Source organism: Aricia agestis, chromosome 8 (genome assembly GCF_905147365.1).
Source record: "Aricia agestis chromosome 8, ilAriAges1.1, whole genome shotgun sequence".
Lineage (NCBI taxonomy): Eukaryota > Metazoa > Arthropoda > Insecta > Lepidoptera > Lycaenidae > Aricia > Aricia agestis.
In genome coordinates this window covers 9,070,221-9,088,337 of record NC_056413.1, presented here as the reverse complement: position 1 = coordinate 9,088,337, position 18,117 = coordinate 9,070,221, and the positions used below count along the sequence as shown (strand labels likewise).

At 41.2% G+C, this 18,117-nt stretch overlaps 2 protein-coding genes across 2 annotated transcripts; one reads left to right on the top strand and one right to left on the bottom strand.

Moving 5' to 3' along the window:
• Positions 1-3,307: 3,307 nt before the first annotated feature.
• LOC121729904 (neuronal membrane glycoprotein M6-b) lies at positions 3,308-6,027 on the top strand. Its single transcript, XM_042118600.1, has one exon. The coding sequence runs from the start codon at positions 3,445-3,447 to the stop codon at positions 4,192-4,194; it is 750 nt and encodes a 249-aa protein (XP_041974534.1). The 5' UTR covers positions 3,308-3,444; the 3' UTR covers positions 4,195-6,027.
• A 1,437-nt stretch (positions 6,028-7,464) lies between these two features.
• On the bottom strand, positions 7,465-13,020 carry LOC121729533. The gene has a single exon (XM_042118073.1). The coding sequence runs from the start codon at positions 13,018-13,020 to the stop codon at positions 7,465-7,467; it is 5,556 nt and encodes a 1,851-aa protein (XP_041974007.1).
• Positions 13,021-18,117: the final 5,097 nt, after the last annotated feature.

The following is an 18,117-nucleotide window of genomic DNA, read 5'->3' as shown; positions in this document are numbered from 1 at the left end:
GAAAAAGTCTTAGAAATGCATCAAACTTGTGGATTACAATTACATGCATTACAACAGAGTTGATGTCATGAGTTGAACATAGTTTGTTGAACTTGAACTCATTCTTGAACACCTACGTTTTTTTGAGCTTTCAAATAGGTATTATTGTAACATAAACAGGCAATTTATAAGTTTAATAATCCCCTTTTTGTGCCTTGTAAGGCATTTTACATTATTAGTACTGTGTACGCTGAACCAAATATTTTTCAGGATAAAGGATGATTGCTAACACTGAGATACTATAAGTACTACATTTTATAATAAAGAATTGCAAGTGTAATGATGACGAAGTCCTAGGAAGATAATATATATTCACTCAAAAGCTTTAATTAAAAGAAATTTAATAAATACTCGTTTTTAAATGTTTTTTCATTTATTTTCTCACTTAAATATACCTACCTTAGATACATATTCATACACAGCTTTCATCAATAGGTACTACATTTGTCTTACACCTTATTATCAACCTAGTATCAGATAGGCAAGTGTTAAATCTCTTTTATATTATACTTCTAAAAATATTTATACAGCGGAAATCTTAAACAAGGTCTTGTCACTTAAAATCAAAGAAGATGAATCAAATATCCCTTGTGTAAATATTAATTTATTATTATTAAAGGAGTTCAAATACCAACTTTTGATGAAAGATAAAAACAATATTATTATTTCAGACTTTTATTTGGCAAACCAATAACAATTAGAAACTGCATTGCAAGTTGCAACTATGGGAAATTGCCTGGGATATCTCAGACAGAGAGCAGTCAAGGGTTTTGTGTTCTTTGTGTTGTATTATGTTGTAGAATGCCTCCCGTGTGAGTATCTCTATATACTCACACAGGAGGAGTTCTGAATGTGTTAGAATTGCTCCTCAGTCACACACTGACTGCTCCAACGCAAATGCATCAACGCGTGACCACTCTGTCTGATAGGTCCCTAAAACGACCACATCTTTTTAAAATGTATAATACATGAGGACTTACTAAAGTCCTCATGTATTTTAAATTTTAATGTAATAAGTAATATAAAACTAATATTATCATTATTGAGGTACAAAAGAATTTTTGGTAATAATAATATAAGTTCCAATGAAAATATTATGTTTTATGAACAATAAGTATGTTTGTTATGCAATTTTTGTTATGTCTTTTTGGAAAAAGTACTATAAGTAATGTAGGATTATATTTTTGAGTTTTAGTGACTATTCCCATTGTATATTATATCATATTGTAGTCAAGAGAAGTTATAAATGAAAAAGTGCATATGAGAATTTAGCTAATTTGGATTTTATATTATCAATGATTTAACTTTTCTAGTAGTTTAGGTGTATGTGTGTGTGTCAATATTTATTCGTGAATATACTTGAATCTAAAGTTTCAAAGGTTGTGTTCTCAAAATTCTTGTTATTGAGAAAGTAATACCTTTGAATTTACCTCTTTGGTGCAGCGTTTATCATGCATGGTTTACAAGGAAATAGTTTGTGAAATAACACAAAGACCTACTGCAATCAAAAGATTGTACGAAATGCTCCTAAGATAGGTTCCTAAGAAGTACATAGTAAGTTTTAATTTAATATAAAACTAATACTTATTATTATTATTGAGGTAAGTACAAAAGTATTTTTGGTAATACATAATAATATATGTTCCTATGATAATATTATGTTTTATGAACAATAAGTTCCATATGTTTGTTATGCAATTCTTATTAAGTAAGTCTTTTTTGGAAAAGTACTATAATGTAGGTTTTTGTTTTTGAGTAAAATTTAGTGATTTACACTATTCCCATCATATAATACCATATTGTCGTCAAGAGAAGAAGTTATAAATGAAAAAGTGCTCATATGAGAATTTAGCTAATTGGGTTTCTAATTGGGATTGATAATATCATATCAATTATTTAACTTTTCTAGTAGTTTAGGTGTGTCAATGTTTATCCGGAGCATGTTATACATACATCTAAAGGTTAAAAGGTTGTGTTCTGAAAATTCTTGTTGAAAGTAAGTAATATTGAATTATTTACCTCTTTGGTGCAGTGTTTATCATGCATATACCAAAATACTTCAGGTTTACAAGGAAATAGTTTGTGAAATAACACAAAAACCTACAATGCAACTATAAGATTGTACCTGTAGGTTTTTGGTGAAAATTCATACTTGTTTTACAGTAATTATACACAACACTTGTGTTCCTTATACCTTGTATGTGTTTCTTGTGTACTAAATCAATGCAGTCTTAGCTCATCGCACAAATGCAAACCTTATTGTTGACTAGACATATAGGTATACTACACCTCACTTATGTTATTATTCTGAAACCTCACTAACACTAAATGGATTACTAAGGTCTCTACGTCTTTACTTATGTATCAGTTCGTGATTAACTTGAGAATACTTAATCGTTTTCCAAAAATTTGGACACTTCGAATGTTAAGTTTTTTGGTTTTAATAACGAATTATTTTCACTAAAATATATGCTACAGACTAAAATATAACTTATTAAGTAACTAACCAACTAAATAGCAATATAATTTAAGACTAAAAAGTATGTAATATTAATAAATAAAATTACTAAAATGTAAACTATTCAGTAAAAGCTACTCGTTGGTTGGTGTTTATTGAATTGCTGTATTTGACGTAAAAGCAAGCGAGCTTATGTCAGAAGTGTTGTCATGATACCAAATGATACGAAATTATTACTCAGTTAACAATGGAGAAGTGAGTTTTGTGTCACGTGACCACTGACTGGCTGGAAAATAGAGGTCATGGTACCAAAATGCGAGCCAGTCAGTATTCTGGCTGGCTTTAAGAGCTCATGATAGAGGCCCTGAAATTATTTACAGGTTGCCATTACTGACTTCATATTGGTTGTATGTATTTCTAAAAAAATATTATATCAGCATACTGTCAAGATGTGTGTCATTATAAATCAAAATATAAAGTTTAGTTTGCATCGGTAGGTATTACACGCATCAAATATCAATATTATCACGATTCCGTGATAATTCATAATATTGATGATGTAATAGGCCGAATTGCAGTATCACAGTACACGTCTTGTGAATCGCGTGATACTAGAATCATGATAATATTGATGCGTATAATACCTGCCAATGGCTTGCCTAGAATTTTTAATAATTTTAACGTTTTTCATTTATATTTTTAAATGGCAATATTTATTTAATTTCTGAACGATACTGAAATGTCAGATTCATAAGACAGCAAAGTGACAGTTCATTTAAAACTGACGTAACTCGTAAGACGTCGAATTGAGTCATTTTAGTGGAGTGCATAGTGGACGGGAAACGAGTTACGAAAATTGTAAACGAAGCAAATATACTTTTTGGAAACCAATAACGACTGTGAATAAAGTTAAATAAAAGTATATTCATAGTTATAGAACTGCCAAAATGGGTGATGCATGTCAAGCATGTCTCACAAGAATTCCTCATGCAACTGTTATTGCCACAATTATGTGCTGTTTGGGCGTTGGTGTGTTTTGTGGAACTATGTACCGTGGATCCGCTCTTTCTATTTTGATGTTTGATGAAGTATTTCACTTTCGTTTAATATGGATCGAGGCTCTTCAGATGATATTTATAGTGGGCAGTGCGTGCATGGCCGCATTGGGTTTCATGTTACTCTGTCTGGGATGTCTAACAACAGGTGCCACAAGACAAAAAGTTTACCGTGCATGGAGGGCTCGCGTCGGAGGAAGAATTTCTTGCGCCGTTTTCATGATAATAACATACATTTTAACATTTATATGGCTAATTTTACTCGGGTTCCTAGTGATCACCACCTTCTTATTCACAATTTTCTGGAAGTTGTGTTCAAAGCCGAAAAATATCGATTTATCGACCTGCATTGACTTCACACAGTTCGATTTCATGTTTCCTTCATCTGTGAGGCAGGAAGACATGAGAATATGTGAGGCGCACAAGATTAAACTTTTCTGCAAGGATTACGTAGAAAAGGCGGAGTTCATGTTCATTCTGGCCATGGTGTCGTGCATCCTCGTCATATTGAGCTTGGTTCATTACTTGATGTGTCTATCGGCTAACTACGCTCATATCAGGGACCACGAGAAATTCCAGGAGCTGCAAGAACTGCAGTACCTCACCAACCCCGATCTGCATGCATCGAAGGATAGATTCTAGTATATGGCTCGTGCGCCACTGCTGCGCTCACTCGAGGCTTCAACGAAGATGTGACACGCTAGACAAAACCAACTAGAGCCCTAAATTTGTGTTCAGCGCAATCTAAACTAAAGACTGATACTCAGTGAATTTTCATAGCGACACAATTAGCACATATCTCACTCATTTTGCATGTTCTATTAATTGTTCCACAAAAAATTGCTAACAAAATGTTGGTACTTGCACAAATCCTTATATTCTAGACAATACATTCCATTATTTTTAATACTTTTTTACTGATTCTTAATTGTATGTAAGAATAATGTTGTATCTTATATATTATAAACTGAATCTATGTTAAAGTGTAGGGGGTTGATAAAGGAACTAAATTGTGTTGTGGTGTGTTGTGCAACTAAGCATGGTAAAAATCAATCTATGCTAATCCCCAACTTTTATTTTATTTACTTAATCATAATATTATGTAAAATATGATTATGTCTGTAGTTTTGTTAAATCAGTCTCTAAAATCATTTTCAAATGCTATTTCTAAAATTAAAAAATCTTATTTAGTATTGTTATACTAAATAATATAGAAAATAGAAATAATCTATTTTGGTAGCCAAATCGTGATTGATATAGTACAATAACCACAATTTTAAGGCAGCACAATTTATATTATATTTGTAATTAGGATTATTTTTATGTACACTCTGCATCCTGAATTATGTAGCCACAATATTAATAAAATTAAGTAAGATTTGACATAGGCTTAGCATTGTCTATTTCTTATTTTCCAACCCCCTTGCCAAACAAAAGATCTACATTATAGTGTGTATCAGTCCCAAATCCCTATCAAACCTATCAGAAGGATAAACCTTTGTTTAACTTTAATTTCTTTGCACACAGTGTAAATCTTTTCATTATTAAGGAGGTTATAAAGTAAGAAATACTTTTTGATAAACATTGATTTATGCACATTTTGTAACTTTTGTAATGTTATTTTACTTTTACAATCTTGCAAGTATTTTGTCAACTATTTACTCTGATATTTTTGTACTAAAAATTTTTAACTTTTTAAAAAGATTATTCTGGCTTATAAATGCCTGAAAAAGATACTATGAACTAAAAAGTTACAGTATCTTATTTTCTTTATTCTTATCTTAATATTTAACTGAAGTCATCTATGAGTAAAATCCGCAATTACTAAGTTGCCAACCCAATATGTAAAATTTTGGATGCTGGTGAGTAAAGTAAGTTCATGATAAACCTACCCTACTACCTACTTTATTCACCAGCATTCCAACCAACCTTCATCATAAAGGTAACTTTTTGTGGCAGCTTTTAAATTCTTATGCTATTGATTAATTAAATTCCATCTTAAAAGCATATTATAAACTGAATGGTATATTGTAGACCTCTTTAAAAATGTACACTTCGTCTAAGATGCTTCTCATCTTTGCAGAGCTCAAGCTTTTTTTGAATAATTTGTGCAGCTCACCATAAAAAAATAGTACATATTATGTAGAACCTACATGTAATATTTGTTACATGACTGACCAATAGGTCAAATGAACAATAATGGGTAACCCCTGTAATGAAACTGTATGACCAAAACATGCTCCCTGAACATGTAGAACTGATTTTACACATGCTGACTGCAATTTGTTATTTTGCTGTATATTTATATTGTTAAGGTGAATACTGAATAGTAAGTAGTTAAATTGTTAAATGTTAAGACACTTGTACACAATACTTACTATTTGTACGACTTTTCGGCCTTCGTTAAGTGATAATTTGCATTTTGCCCACCAAAATTTTTACTATGTAAACTAAGTAAAATAAATTTTTAATAATAATTACAATGTATTTAATTCTAAATTAACTATGTTCTGTGTGCTAATAAATTGTGAAAGACGGATGGAAGAATAAACATAATAATAATATTATATAAAGTAACCCAATACCCATTGGCCATTACTATTACTACTAGTATAATATTATGATTTGAAAATCAATTTATTGACTTGGATACTTGAATAGTCATTTAAACGTTGCGCCTAAAGTAATTTATTAGCAATTTATAAGGTGTGTCAATACTTATTACTTTGGTTAATTCTAGGAGTCGTATATTTAAATATTATATTGAAAATGCTACACATCCGCATACTTAAGCTATTGCTATTTTTATTTTAACTTTTAAAAAAGTACCATCGGGGAAATTGATTCCTAGGCAGTTGACGGATCTACGTCGTCAATTTAATGTAATGGCGCAATTTCACTGGTCGATAGGGTCCACATGCGGGGAGCGGGAGATTTCTTGAACGCATGCCACAGGGCCCGCATTCGGAGAACCGTTTTCATTAGTCGATAGGGCCCGCACGTATTTCTAATAGGGTAGTACCGTATTTATTCGAGTGACTGTAAATTACAGTTTTAAGTGTCAAAATTAATAAATTTGGGTTATAGAATTACTATTTGAGCGACTGACTGTGAGTGACGAGAAATTAACAGAACAGCAACTTAAGTAGGTACAAATTATAATTTATTTTGATGGCGCGGACGCCGCCCGCCTTGTCTAGCAGCGTAATTTACTAGTGTGCATCAGTGGTGTCCTGTGTCCATGATTCATTTATTGAAAGGAAAATTCGGACAAAAATTAAGTACCTAATTGTGGGGGACAGCTTGCGCTAATTCCCCGTAGATCGCCTAGGTCAGCGTTTCTTGTAGTAATGAGGATGATGATGATGACTATTTGATGAGGAGATGAATTTAAACACTTTTTCAGTCTTGTTCCAGGTAGCAAGCACACAGTAGTTCCGAAGCTGGGCAACGTTGGAGAGCGAGTGTCGTACTATGGCGGCCGACCCATATTTATATCGGCCCCGGTACCCAGCTTCTAGAACATTCCATGCCTCACCCCCTTGGAAGGAAAATTTATTGAGTTTCCACGAAAATTACATTAATTTACAAAATATACATTGGTTTTATTTGTACAATTCTCTTAGCTATAATTTTACATAATAAACATGTTCGTGCCGACCTCCGTAACCGAAATAATTAAAAAAAATCTATTTTTCCTATATTTATACTACCTCGTCGCCCCCTGACATAACGGTCGCCTCTGGCTGTCCCTTTCGCACGGGACTTCCTTGTCTGGGACAAGGATAGCCCGCTCGAGATGTATACTATCTCCCTCACTTTTCGGTTACAGAAATCGGCACTACCACACTGGCTCTAAACCCATCCCATTGAATGGCACTATTTTTCACTGAAATGTCCATAGTCCATACACTATTTACTGTCTGTCGTGCACATTTCTCCCGCCGGTCGCGCAGGCGACACCCCCGGTAGCACGACGATCTTCTTGGTGGGCCGCCGGAGAACGTGGCCGTTCGCGGTCTCCACGTCCACGACCCGTACCACGCCGTCCTTGCCTGGATATGTCCTCTTGATCTTCCCGCGTGGCCAGATGTTGCGCGGTAGGTTCGAGTCGCATATGATAACGACGTCACCCACCGCGGGATCGGAGCCTCGGGTATGTGGCTCCCGGCGGTGCTGGAGGAGTGGGAGGTACTCCCTCACCCACCTCCGCCAGAACACGTCTGCCAGGTGCTGCGCGCGCTTCCACAGCTGCCGCGCCGATGTCTTTTCTTCTTCGAATCTTCCTGGAGCAGGTACATGGCAGCCCGACCCCAGCAGTATGTGGTTGGGGGTCAAGGCCTCGGGCTCCTCGGGGTCAACCGAGACATAGGTAAGTGGTCTCGAGTTGATGATGTTTTCCGCCTCTACCAGGAGTGTGTAGAGGGTCTCGTCGCTCGGATGCTGCTCGTGTAGAGTGACTCGCAGGGACTCCTTTACGCTCCGCACCAGCCGCTCCCACGCACCGCCCATGAAGGGGGCGGACGGAGGGATGTACCGCCAGTTGATGCGGCGGGCGTTGACTTCGCTCTTATACTTTTCCCATTCTTGTTGTAGCTCCTTCTCGGCGGCCTTGAAGCAGGTCGCGTTGTCCGACCATAGTTCAGTCGGTTGTCCTCGTCGGGCGACGAACCTCCGCAGTGCTGCGATGGCGGAGTCGGCGCTGAGAGACGTCACCACCTCCAGGTGGACGGCCCTCATGGTGAGACATGTGAAGAGGGCCACCCATCTCTTCTCTCGATGTCTGCCCACGGTGACCTCCACAGGGCCGAAATAGTCAAGCCCTGTGAAGGTGTATGGCCGCGCGTGGTGCGCCAGCCGGGCGACGGGCAGGTCGCCCGTGGCCGGACACGTCGGCTTGGCTCGGCGTATGCGGCAGGCCAGGCAGGCCCGGATCACACCCTTGACTGTGGGGCGTATCCGGGTCACCCAGAACCTCTGCCGGATCTCGTTCACGGTTGCTTCTACTCCGCCGTGATGCATTTCTTCGTGTATCTGTTGGATATATAATTTCGTATACCTGTGGCTGCCATCCATGATAACCGGGTTGTTGGTTTCCCGGCTGATGTCTTCTGCGGCTGCTACTCGACCCCGTAGCTTGATGAGGCCCTCCTCCAGGTGGACGCTCAGCGAGGCGAGGCGGTCTCCCGCCGCTGGAGAACGGTTTTCTTCTATTCGTTTTCTTTCTTTGCTATAGGATTCTTCTTGCATTCGGCGCAGCCAGAGTGCCTCGGCACGAGTGAGGTACCGTGCGTCGAGTGCGACGTATTTTCTTCGCGTAACTGGATCCATTCGTGTCGCGGATTTTCCTTTCTTCGATCGCCGCGAGTCCCAGGCCGCATCCTTTTCTTTATTCTTCTTTGTGCGTTGTCGCACAGCTGCCACGGTTTCTCGCGGGGAACGACAGAGGTCAATGAACTGTAGTACACGACCTGTAGCTCGTATCAACGTCTTCCATCTTCCTATGCGTTCGATGTCGGGTAAACTGTCTTGTAGCGCGATGTATCGTGCGACAAAACACTTTTCTTCACCCGTGTCCGTTTTCTCCGCCGGTTTTCCTTCTTTCGGCCAGAATATTTCTTCTTTTTTCAGGAATTCGGGCCCGCTGAACCATCGGTGGGCGGCTCCGAAGTCCGTGGGTGTGGCGCGCGTCGCGTCGTCGGCCACGTTTTCTTTCGTCGGCACCCATCGCCACTCGCTGACTTTCGTTGTTTCCTCTATTTCGGCGAGGCGGTGCGCGACGAACGTTTTGTAGGCCCGCGGCTCGGCGCGTATCCACGCCAGCACTGTGCGGGAATCGCTCCAGTATGTTTTCCTTACCAGCTCGACTTCTAGTTCTTTCTCCACAGTCTTCGCGAGGCGGGTACCCAGTAGAGCAGCTTGCAGCTCCAGGCGCGGGATGGACGTCGGCTTCAGCGGGGCTACGCGGCTTTTGGCTGCCACGAGCGCCGTGTGTACTGCTCCGTCCTCGCGCACCATACGAATGTAGACAGCTGCGGCGTATGCCTCTTTACTCGCGTCGACAAAGGTATGCATTTCGCTTACCATTTCAGGCTGCAGGTTGTAGCAGCGGGGAATCTTTATTTTTCTTACTTGTTGTAGATCTCTTGTCCACGCCGTCCACTTGGGGACGAGCTGCTCCGGTATGGGCTCGTCCCATCCGGTGCCGTACCTCCAGGTCTCCTGCATGAACTTCTTGGCGGGCATGGTGAGCGGTGACAGTAGTCCGAGCGGATCGAACAATGACATCACGACACTGAGGGCTTCACGCTTCGTGGGGGCCCGCTCCTCGCTCATGATGGTGCGAGGTATCTTCGCCTCGTTCAGGTTGAAGCGCAGCAGGTCTTCATGCGCCTCCCACCATATTCCCAGCGTCTTGTCCGCGCAGTCTTCTCCCACAGGGACCTCCTTGGAGTCTCGGTCGTTCCCGAGACGTCGGCGTATGGCTTCGCTATTCGATGTCCAGCCTCGCAGCTCGAACCCGGCGTGCCGGTGGACCATGTCGACTTCCTGCGATGTCTCCAGTGCTTCTTCTTCACTCGGGAAGCTAGATATGAAGTCGTCCATGTAGTGGTTCTTCTTGATTTCCGCTACAGCACGCGGATATTTTTCCTGGAACTCTTCTGCATTCTTGTTTTTTACGTACAGAGCCGTGCATGGCGATGACGTGGCCCCGAAGATAAGGGACGCCATCTGGTATTCTTGCGGCTTTTCTTCTCGTTCGTTACCTCTCCACAGGAAGCGGAGTGCGTCCCGGTCTTCTTTCCGGACGCGGATGCGCATGAACATCTCCTTGATGTCCGCGGTTACCGCCACAGAGTGTCGGCGGAACCTCATGATGACTCCTGGCAGCGACTGAAGAAGGTCGGGGCCGGAGAGCAGCATGTCATTGAGGCTGCGGCCATGGGATCTGGCCGCGGCGTCGTGTACTAACCTGATTTTTGGTTTCGCTGGGTTGCACACGGCGAAGTGAGGTAAGTACCATGTTCTCCCTGCTGCCGGTGGCTCCTGTGCTGGCACTGCGTATCCGGATTCCAGCAGGTTGTTTATTCTTTCTTCGTATTTTTCTTTCAGGCCCGGGTCTCGATCCAGCTTCTTTTCCAGGGACCTGAGACGCTTCCAGGCATCGTTGTAGTTGTTGGGAATGACTTCCTTCTCGTCCTTCCAGAGCAGCGCGGTTTCGAAGCGCCCATCAGGAAGTCTTCGACTGGTTTTCTTAAGTATCTCCAGCGCACGCTCTTCTGGGTCATTTTTCTGTTTTCTGGCTTCGATCCCAAGTGATTCCAGGTCGAAAAACCTCTTCATCATGTTTTCCATATTGTCTTCTGTCTTCTCCTCTTTTTTGGCTACTGTGTGGCCACAGAAGGCTATAGTTTGCGTATGTGACGACCTGTATCCGTGCAGCACCCAACCGAGTCGTGTGTGGGATGCGACCGGCTGGTTTCTCCTTCCCGTTTTCGTCTCGAGGGCCAGCAGCAACTCCCAGTTGTCTTGACCCAGCAGGATTCTCGGGCGCGCATTTTCGTACATCAGGTGGTCTTCAAGGCCCCTCAGGTGCGCGCAGTCGTGCAGGTCTTCCTTGCGAATTTTCTGCGGCGTGAATAGCAGCTTCTTTACTGTTCTTGCACTCCCCACGCCGTACTCTTCTTTACAGTGGCGCCCCCTTATCTTGAAGCTTACCTTTTTGCTGTTTTCGTACTTCTTTGTATCACTGAGGCCCTGCACCCACATGTCGTGGCGAGGCCCGTCCAGGTGGAGGAGCTCCGCCAGGTCTTCATCGATGAGTGTCACTGTGCTGCCGTCGTCCATGAGTGCGTAGGTGTCTATTCTGGTGCTGTTCTTGCCGAAGACCGTGACCGGAGCGACCTTTAGGAAGGCTTGTCGTTCCTGAAGGCAGTTGGTGCTGCTCACTATTTCCACGGTCGCTGCCTCCCCTGCTTCCATGGCCTGTGGCGGCGCCGTCGGCTGTTGCTGGTCTGCCGGTGGTCTGGAGTGATGCAGCAGGCGGTGGTGCGCCATGCCGCACCCGTTGACACTACACCTCTTTGCCCCGCAGCCCCCTCGGCGGTGGTTGCTCCGCAAACATTGAAAACAGATGCGGTTCTTTTTCGCTATGTTCCAGCGCTCGTTCACAGGGGTCCCGAGGAACTGCTTGCACTCCGTCAAGTGGTGTTCGTTCTGGCACATCGGGCACCTTTTCCTGCCACTTACCTCTGTGGCGAAAGCCCGTTCCAGTCTTCTTCTCTGGGGCCTCTCCGGGTGAGGTTCGGTCTCCTCGGGCAGCGCATACGCACTGCATTTGTCGGCTTCTTCATTGAGGAACAGGGTCATCTTCTTCAAGTCCGACGTATCTTCTTTTCTTCTTGCGGCAAAATCGTACCACTTGTTGCGCAGAATGGGCGGCAGCTTTTCTACAATACTTTTCACTAATTCAGGATTAAACATATAGTGTACCTTTTTAAGTGTCTCCAGCGTGGCCACCACATTCGCTATCTTGTTAGCAAATATGCAGAGTTCGCGCGGGCTGTCACTCAGCCTGCCCAACGCCTTGATTTTCTGTATTTCACCCATCGCCAGTGTGTCTGGACGGCCGAATCTTCTTTCCAGCGCCTGGATGACTGCTCGCGGCTCCGGTTGGCTGATGAGTAGACTCTCGACCGCTTCGAGGGCTGCTCCCTTGAGGCTTCTTCTTAGCCTCATAGTATTCTCGGTGTGCGAGAACATTTCTTCAGTCTCGTAGTACGCCGCCCTGTAGCCGAGCCACCCCGTCGAATGTCCGGCGAACGGGGGAAGCTCTTGGAGAAACCTGGGGGCGTCTCTTGACATGCGGACGGCCTGTGTGAGCGCCGCCGCCAGCGAAGTGATGTCGCTGCTCTTCTGTTTTTCTTCAGCTTTTCTGTGCTCCGGTTCATTTTCCGAATTTTCATTTTTCTTTTCTTCATTTTCGTTCTGCTTTTCTTTTTCCTCGGCCGCAGGGTTAATGGTTTGCCCTTGCAGCCACTCTTCCACCTTGTCCGTTTCCTTTTCTGCTACCTCGTTTCCCTCCTCGTCTCCGCAGGCCAGCATGGCCTTTTCCCTGGCCAGCTTGGCTTCTGCGAGGGCGAGCGATGCACGTGCCTCTGCCAGTTTCAATTCCGCCAGCTTTTCCTCAGCTTCCAAAATTTTCCTCCTGCTTTCCTTTCCCTGAGGCGCACGCTTCTTCCGTCGTGAGTCCTCTTCTACTGCTGTTTTCTCGCTGGCGGTGGTAGAGGTTCGTTCCGTCGAGGTTTGTTCTGTTTCGGACGTTTCGGCGGTTTCCCTGGAGTTTTCCTCCTGTTCTTCGACCGGTGGAGCCGCGGGGCGCGTCGATGCTCCGCTTCTCGTCTGGACTCCGGTTTGACTCGCTCGTTCGGCCCCATCGGCGATGCTTGAAGCCTTCGATTTGGACATCTTTCTTCACTGACCGCACTGGCTTCTTGATTTTCTTTTTTCCTCGGAGAGAATCCGGCCGTAGAATCCGGCTTTGCGAAGGACCATACAATGTGGGGGACAGCTTGCGCTAATTCCCCGTAGATCGCCTAGGTCAGCGTTTCTTGTAGTAATGAGGATGATGATGATGACTATTTGATGAGGAGATGAATTTAAACACTTTTTCAGTCTTGTTCCAGGTAGCAAGCACACAGTAGTTCCGAAGCTGGGCAACGTTGGAGAGCGAGTGTCGTACTATGGCGGCCGACCCATATTTATATCGGCCCCGGTACCCAGCTTCTAGAACATTCCATGCCTCACCCCCTTGGAAGGAAAATTTATTGAGTTTCCACGAAAATTACATTAATTTACAAAATATACATTGGTTTTATTTGTACAATTCTCTTAGCTATAATTTTACATAATAAACATGTTCGTGCCGACCTCCGTAACCGAAATAATTAAAAAAAATCTATTTTTCCTATATTTATACTACCTCGTCGCCCCCTGACATAACGGTCGCCTCTGGCTGTCCCTTTCGCACGGGACTTCCTTGTCTGGGACAAGGATAGCCCGCTCGAGATGTATACTATCTCCCTCACTTTTCGGTTACAGAAATCGGCACTACCACACTGGCTCTAAACCCATCCCATTGAATGGCACTATTTTTCACTGAAATGTCCATAGTCCATACACTATTTACTGTCTGTCGTGCACACTAATTTTATTACATACTTAATTATAATGAGAATCGAGTATAGAGTACTCGCCTTTAGTATTGAACATGTCTCACCAGTCATGTTGTAATTACATATTTAAAAAAGTGAAGAATTGTAATTTGAAATTGCAGAATGTGTCGTAAATTATTGTATCATATATGTGGTATGTGACATCTTAGTAAGTAGTTTAGTACATCTTTGATGAGAGGGCCTCGCACTGGTTTTAGAAGTGTATGGGTGCTTTATTTACGGGCAGTTCCACCTTGGTAACCCTAGCTACGCCACTGGGTGAGGCAGGTACATGAAACAGAGGTTGTATTTCATATATTTTGTTGCCGCCCACTCCAATTGCGAAATATTAAGAGCCCATATGACCCTAACTTGACTACATACATTAACCTAGATCTCAAAATCTGTAAGGTCTAGAAGACTGATTTTTTGACACAAGTAACTTCATAAAGATTAAATGCTCAAGACGAAAACACGATTACTCAAAAAATGCTCGATAGTTTCTTTTTTACAAAAAACCTTGTTTTAGACACATTTTTGCTTGGATCTTCGAAGTTTGCTGTCTTTTCTTTAATATTTTTTAATATCTAAAAAGGTATTGATGAAACCTAAATTTGCTCAAAACACTTTTTTCATAATCATTATAGTTCGTCTTTTATTCAAGTAAAACTAACTCGGCGATAAATCCGTTTAAAATAATGTTTGATTTTTAGAGTCACCTGACTCTAAAAATCAAACATCGTCCTTCTCTCTTCACACTCACGCCCGTCTTTCATATGCCATGTGAAAAAGGACGGCGCGGAATTATCGTCGAGTTAGTTTTACTTGAGTAAAAGACGAACTATAATGATTATGAAAAAAGTGTTTTGAGCAAATTTAGGTTTTATCAATACCTTTTTAGATATTAAAAAAATATTAAAGAAAAGACAGCAAACTTCGAAGATCCAAGCAAAAATGTGTCTAAAACAAGGTTTTTTGTAAAAAAGAAACTATCGAGCATTTTTTGAGTAATCGTGTTTTCGTCTTGAGCATTTAATCTTTATGAACTGAAGTTACTTGTCTCAAAAAATCAATTTTCTAGACCTTACAGATTTGGAGATCTAGGTTAAAGTATGTAGTCAAGTTAGGGTCATATGAGCTCTTAAGTTAATACACGTTTACAATAGCTAGCAAGACTGTAAAATATTTTCGGTTCAACGTCGTCATACGAATCTAAATTGTGGCAATAGGAGGGTAAAAACGGGACCCTATTACCACAGACTTCGATGTTTGTCTCCAGGCTATATCTCAAGAACGGCTATAGCTAGATTTCTGAAACTTTCACAGATTGTGTACTTACTTAATAATATTAAGTAAGTACAGTTATTAGTAGTAAGTATTTGTTGTTATAGTGGCAACAGAGTACAGAACTCTGTTGCCACTATAACAACAAATACTAAGGTTGGGTTGCACCAACTAACTTTAACTGTAACTTTAACTATAACTACAGTGCAAAATGTAAAATCTTGGGCTAAAGTTAAATATGGCGTCCAAGGACGCCATATTTAACCTCCGCTCATACCGCATACGTATATCTGAAAATTTACTATGTTTTACAGTATTATATTTTTCCTATCGTTTTTTACGGATAATTAAATTTTTTATACTTACCCTCATTTTTTTTTATGAAATAAGGGGTCAAACGAGCAAACGGGTCACCTGATGGAAAGCAACTTCCGTCGCCCATGGACACTGGCAGCATCAGAAGAGCTGCATGTGCGTTGCCGGCCTTTTAAGAGGGAATAGGGTAATAGGGGAGGGTAGGGAAGGGAAGGGAATAGGAGAGGGTAGGGGATTGGGCCTCCGGTAAACTCACTCACTCGGCGAAACACAGCGCAAGCGCTGTTTCACGCCGGTTTTCTGTGAGAACGTGGTATTTATCCGGTCGAGCCGGCCCATTCGTGCCGAAGCATGGCTCTCCCACGTATCAAATATCAATCCCGTTACCTGTGGCATCGATAAAAAAATAAACGCAACAGACATTTGTGAATTTCTCCGGTTAAGGTTAAAGCTAAAGGATGCCATATTTAACTTTAACCATTACTTTAAATTTAACCACGCCTCTGGTGCAACCCAACCTTACTAAAAACAAAATAAATTAAATATTTCAGGTTGCTCGATATCAATAATGGCAATAAGCAGGAAAAAAACACATTTTTTACCTATTTTTGATCTATAATGGTACGGAACCCTTCGTGCGCGAGTCCAACTCGCACTTGGCTGATTTTTTTGATCTTATTATGTCGACGCTCGTCGGGTAATCCAACGACGTCATAAATCATAATCAAAACAAGTTCTGATACAAACAAGTCGAAAGGATCTAGTCAATATATTTTCTGGTTTCTTGGTTATTTTCTGAACTATACTTAAATACAATATAAAATCTACATAATATATACGCGATTTGCACAAACCTTTTAAATCGAAACTCTAAAGTCACTATAGATTGTTCTATTATCTATTCTGTGACTATTATCTATTTTGTGCTAGAACTCGATGTAGGACTTTCATTGTCTTTATACTTAACTGCTATTTTAAGTACCTTGAAGCGTACCTAGCGTGTTTTTCAGGACAAGTATGAAGTATACAGGGTGTAACAAAAATAAGTGATAATACTTTAGGGTGTGTACGTGTTCCTTGTAGAGAGTTCATTTTGAAAGTAGCAGCTCTGAAAGACGAATTATTTTTTTTCACTTTTGTATGGGCAAGGGCCCGAGCGTCACGAGTTTCCCCGTACAAAAGTGAAAAAGTTTTTTGGTCTTTCAGCGCTGCTACTTTCACAGTGAACTCTCTACAAGGAACGCGTACACACCCTAAAGTATTATCACTTATTTTTGTTACACCCTGTATAATACTCTTTGCAAAACTATTGTAGTTAGGGTTGCCACCTTTTTTTTTACAAAATATAAGGTATTTACATCGGTAACGTAAAAGTACAATTTATAACATTATCTGTAAGTATAAATAAAAATGAATTCTATACTTTGTTAGTTTCTTTAAAACTCGAGAACGGCTGAACCGCTTTGGCTTATTTTGGTCTTGAAACATTCGTGGAAGCCTAGGCAGGGTTTATGTTGGGAGATAGGTGATAAGAGGTCAATCGGGTCATCTACATTGAAATAAAGTGTTTTGGGACCTTTATTATTTTCGTAAAGTACAAAGTACAATTGCCTGAAATAACGTACAATACTTTATAATAAAGTACGTGTGGCAACCCTAATTGTAGTCGACAATGCTATTTCTTTATTTCTTACTTTTTCGTCACTGTTAGCAAACAGTCCTCTCGTAAATAACATTTTAAATCCTCGTACGGCTAAAAACGGTACTTTAAACTTTCATACCGGTTCCACAAAGCAAATCCATTACAGTGAGCTTTGACGGATGAAGTGCAAACTGCACTTTCCTGTCAATGACCTACTGAGGAAAGGGCAAAGGATCTTCGGGCTTTAGTTATTTTGAACTGGAAACTTACTATAGGTCTACCAGAATCTGATGGCTTTGGATTTTTTTTTAAGAAATAGGGGGGCATACGAGCAAACGGGTCACCTGATGGAAAGCAACTTCCGTCGCCCATGGACACTCGCAGCATCAGAAGAGCTGCAGGTGCGTTGCCGGCCTTTTAAGAGGGAATAGGGTAATAAGGGAGGGAAGGGATGGGAAGGGAAGGGAATAGGGAAGGGAATTGGGTAGGAGATTGGGCCTCCGGTAAACTCACTCGGCGAAACACAGCGCAAGCGCTGTTTCACGCCGGTTTTCTGTGAGAACGTGGTATTTCTCCGGTCAAGCCGGCCCATTCGTGCCGAAGCATGGCTCTCCCACGTTAAAATTGGCATGATGGCAGATTTTCTAAAAATATCCTTGATTATCCTTGAATATCCTATCCTTGATTATTATTGGATAAATTTTTATATTTGCATGTTTGCTCGGTATTCGATAAAACACGAATAAAATGACATTTTCTAAAAATGATTCCTAGCTAGATCGATTTATCGCCCCCGAGTTCGTAGGTTGGGTACCTATATTATTTTTGTTGCCTATCGTTTGTCTAGACTCTAGTCGTTTGGATAATATAAAATCTTTGTTTTGCATATTTAGGTAATCTATACATATAATATTAATGTTTATCAAATACTGTAGAATCCGGAAACATTTTGTAAATACATATTTTTAACTTTTATTTTTTTAGACTATTTATTATTCTAGACCAGACGAGTATTAAATATTTAAAAATGCAAATTCCTAGCCTATTATGTACCTATATCTACATAATATTATTTAGTAACATATCTAATAATAATATTTTTATCATTTA

Excerpts from the sequence above, each read along its gene's own strand:
- LOC121729904 (XM_042118600.1), top strand. The coding sequence starts at position 3,445 with ATGGGTGATGCATGTCAAGCATGTCTCACAAGAATTCCTCATGCAACT.
- LOC121729533 (XM_042118073.1), bottom strand. The coding sequence starts at position 13,020 with ATGTCCAAATCGAAGGCTTCAAGCATCGCCGATGGGGCCGAACGAGCG.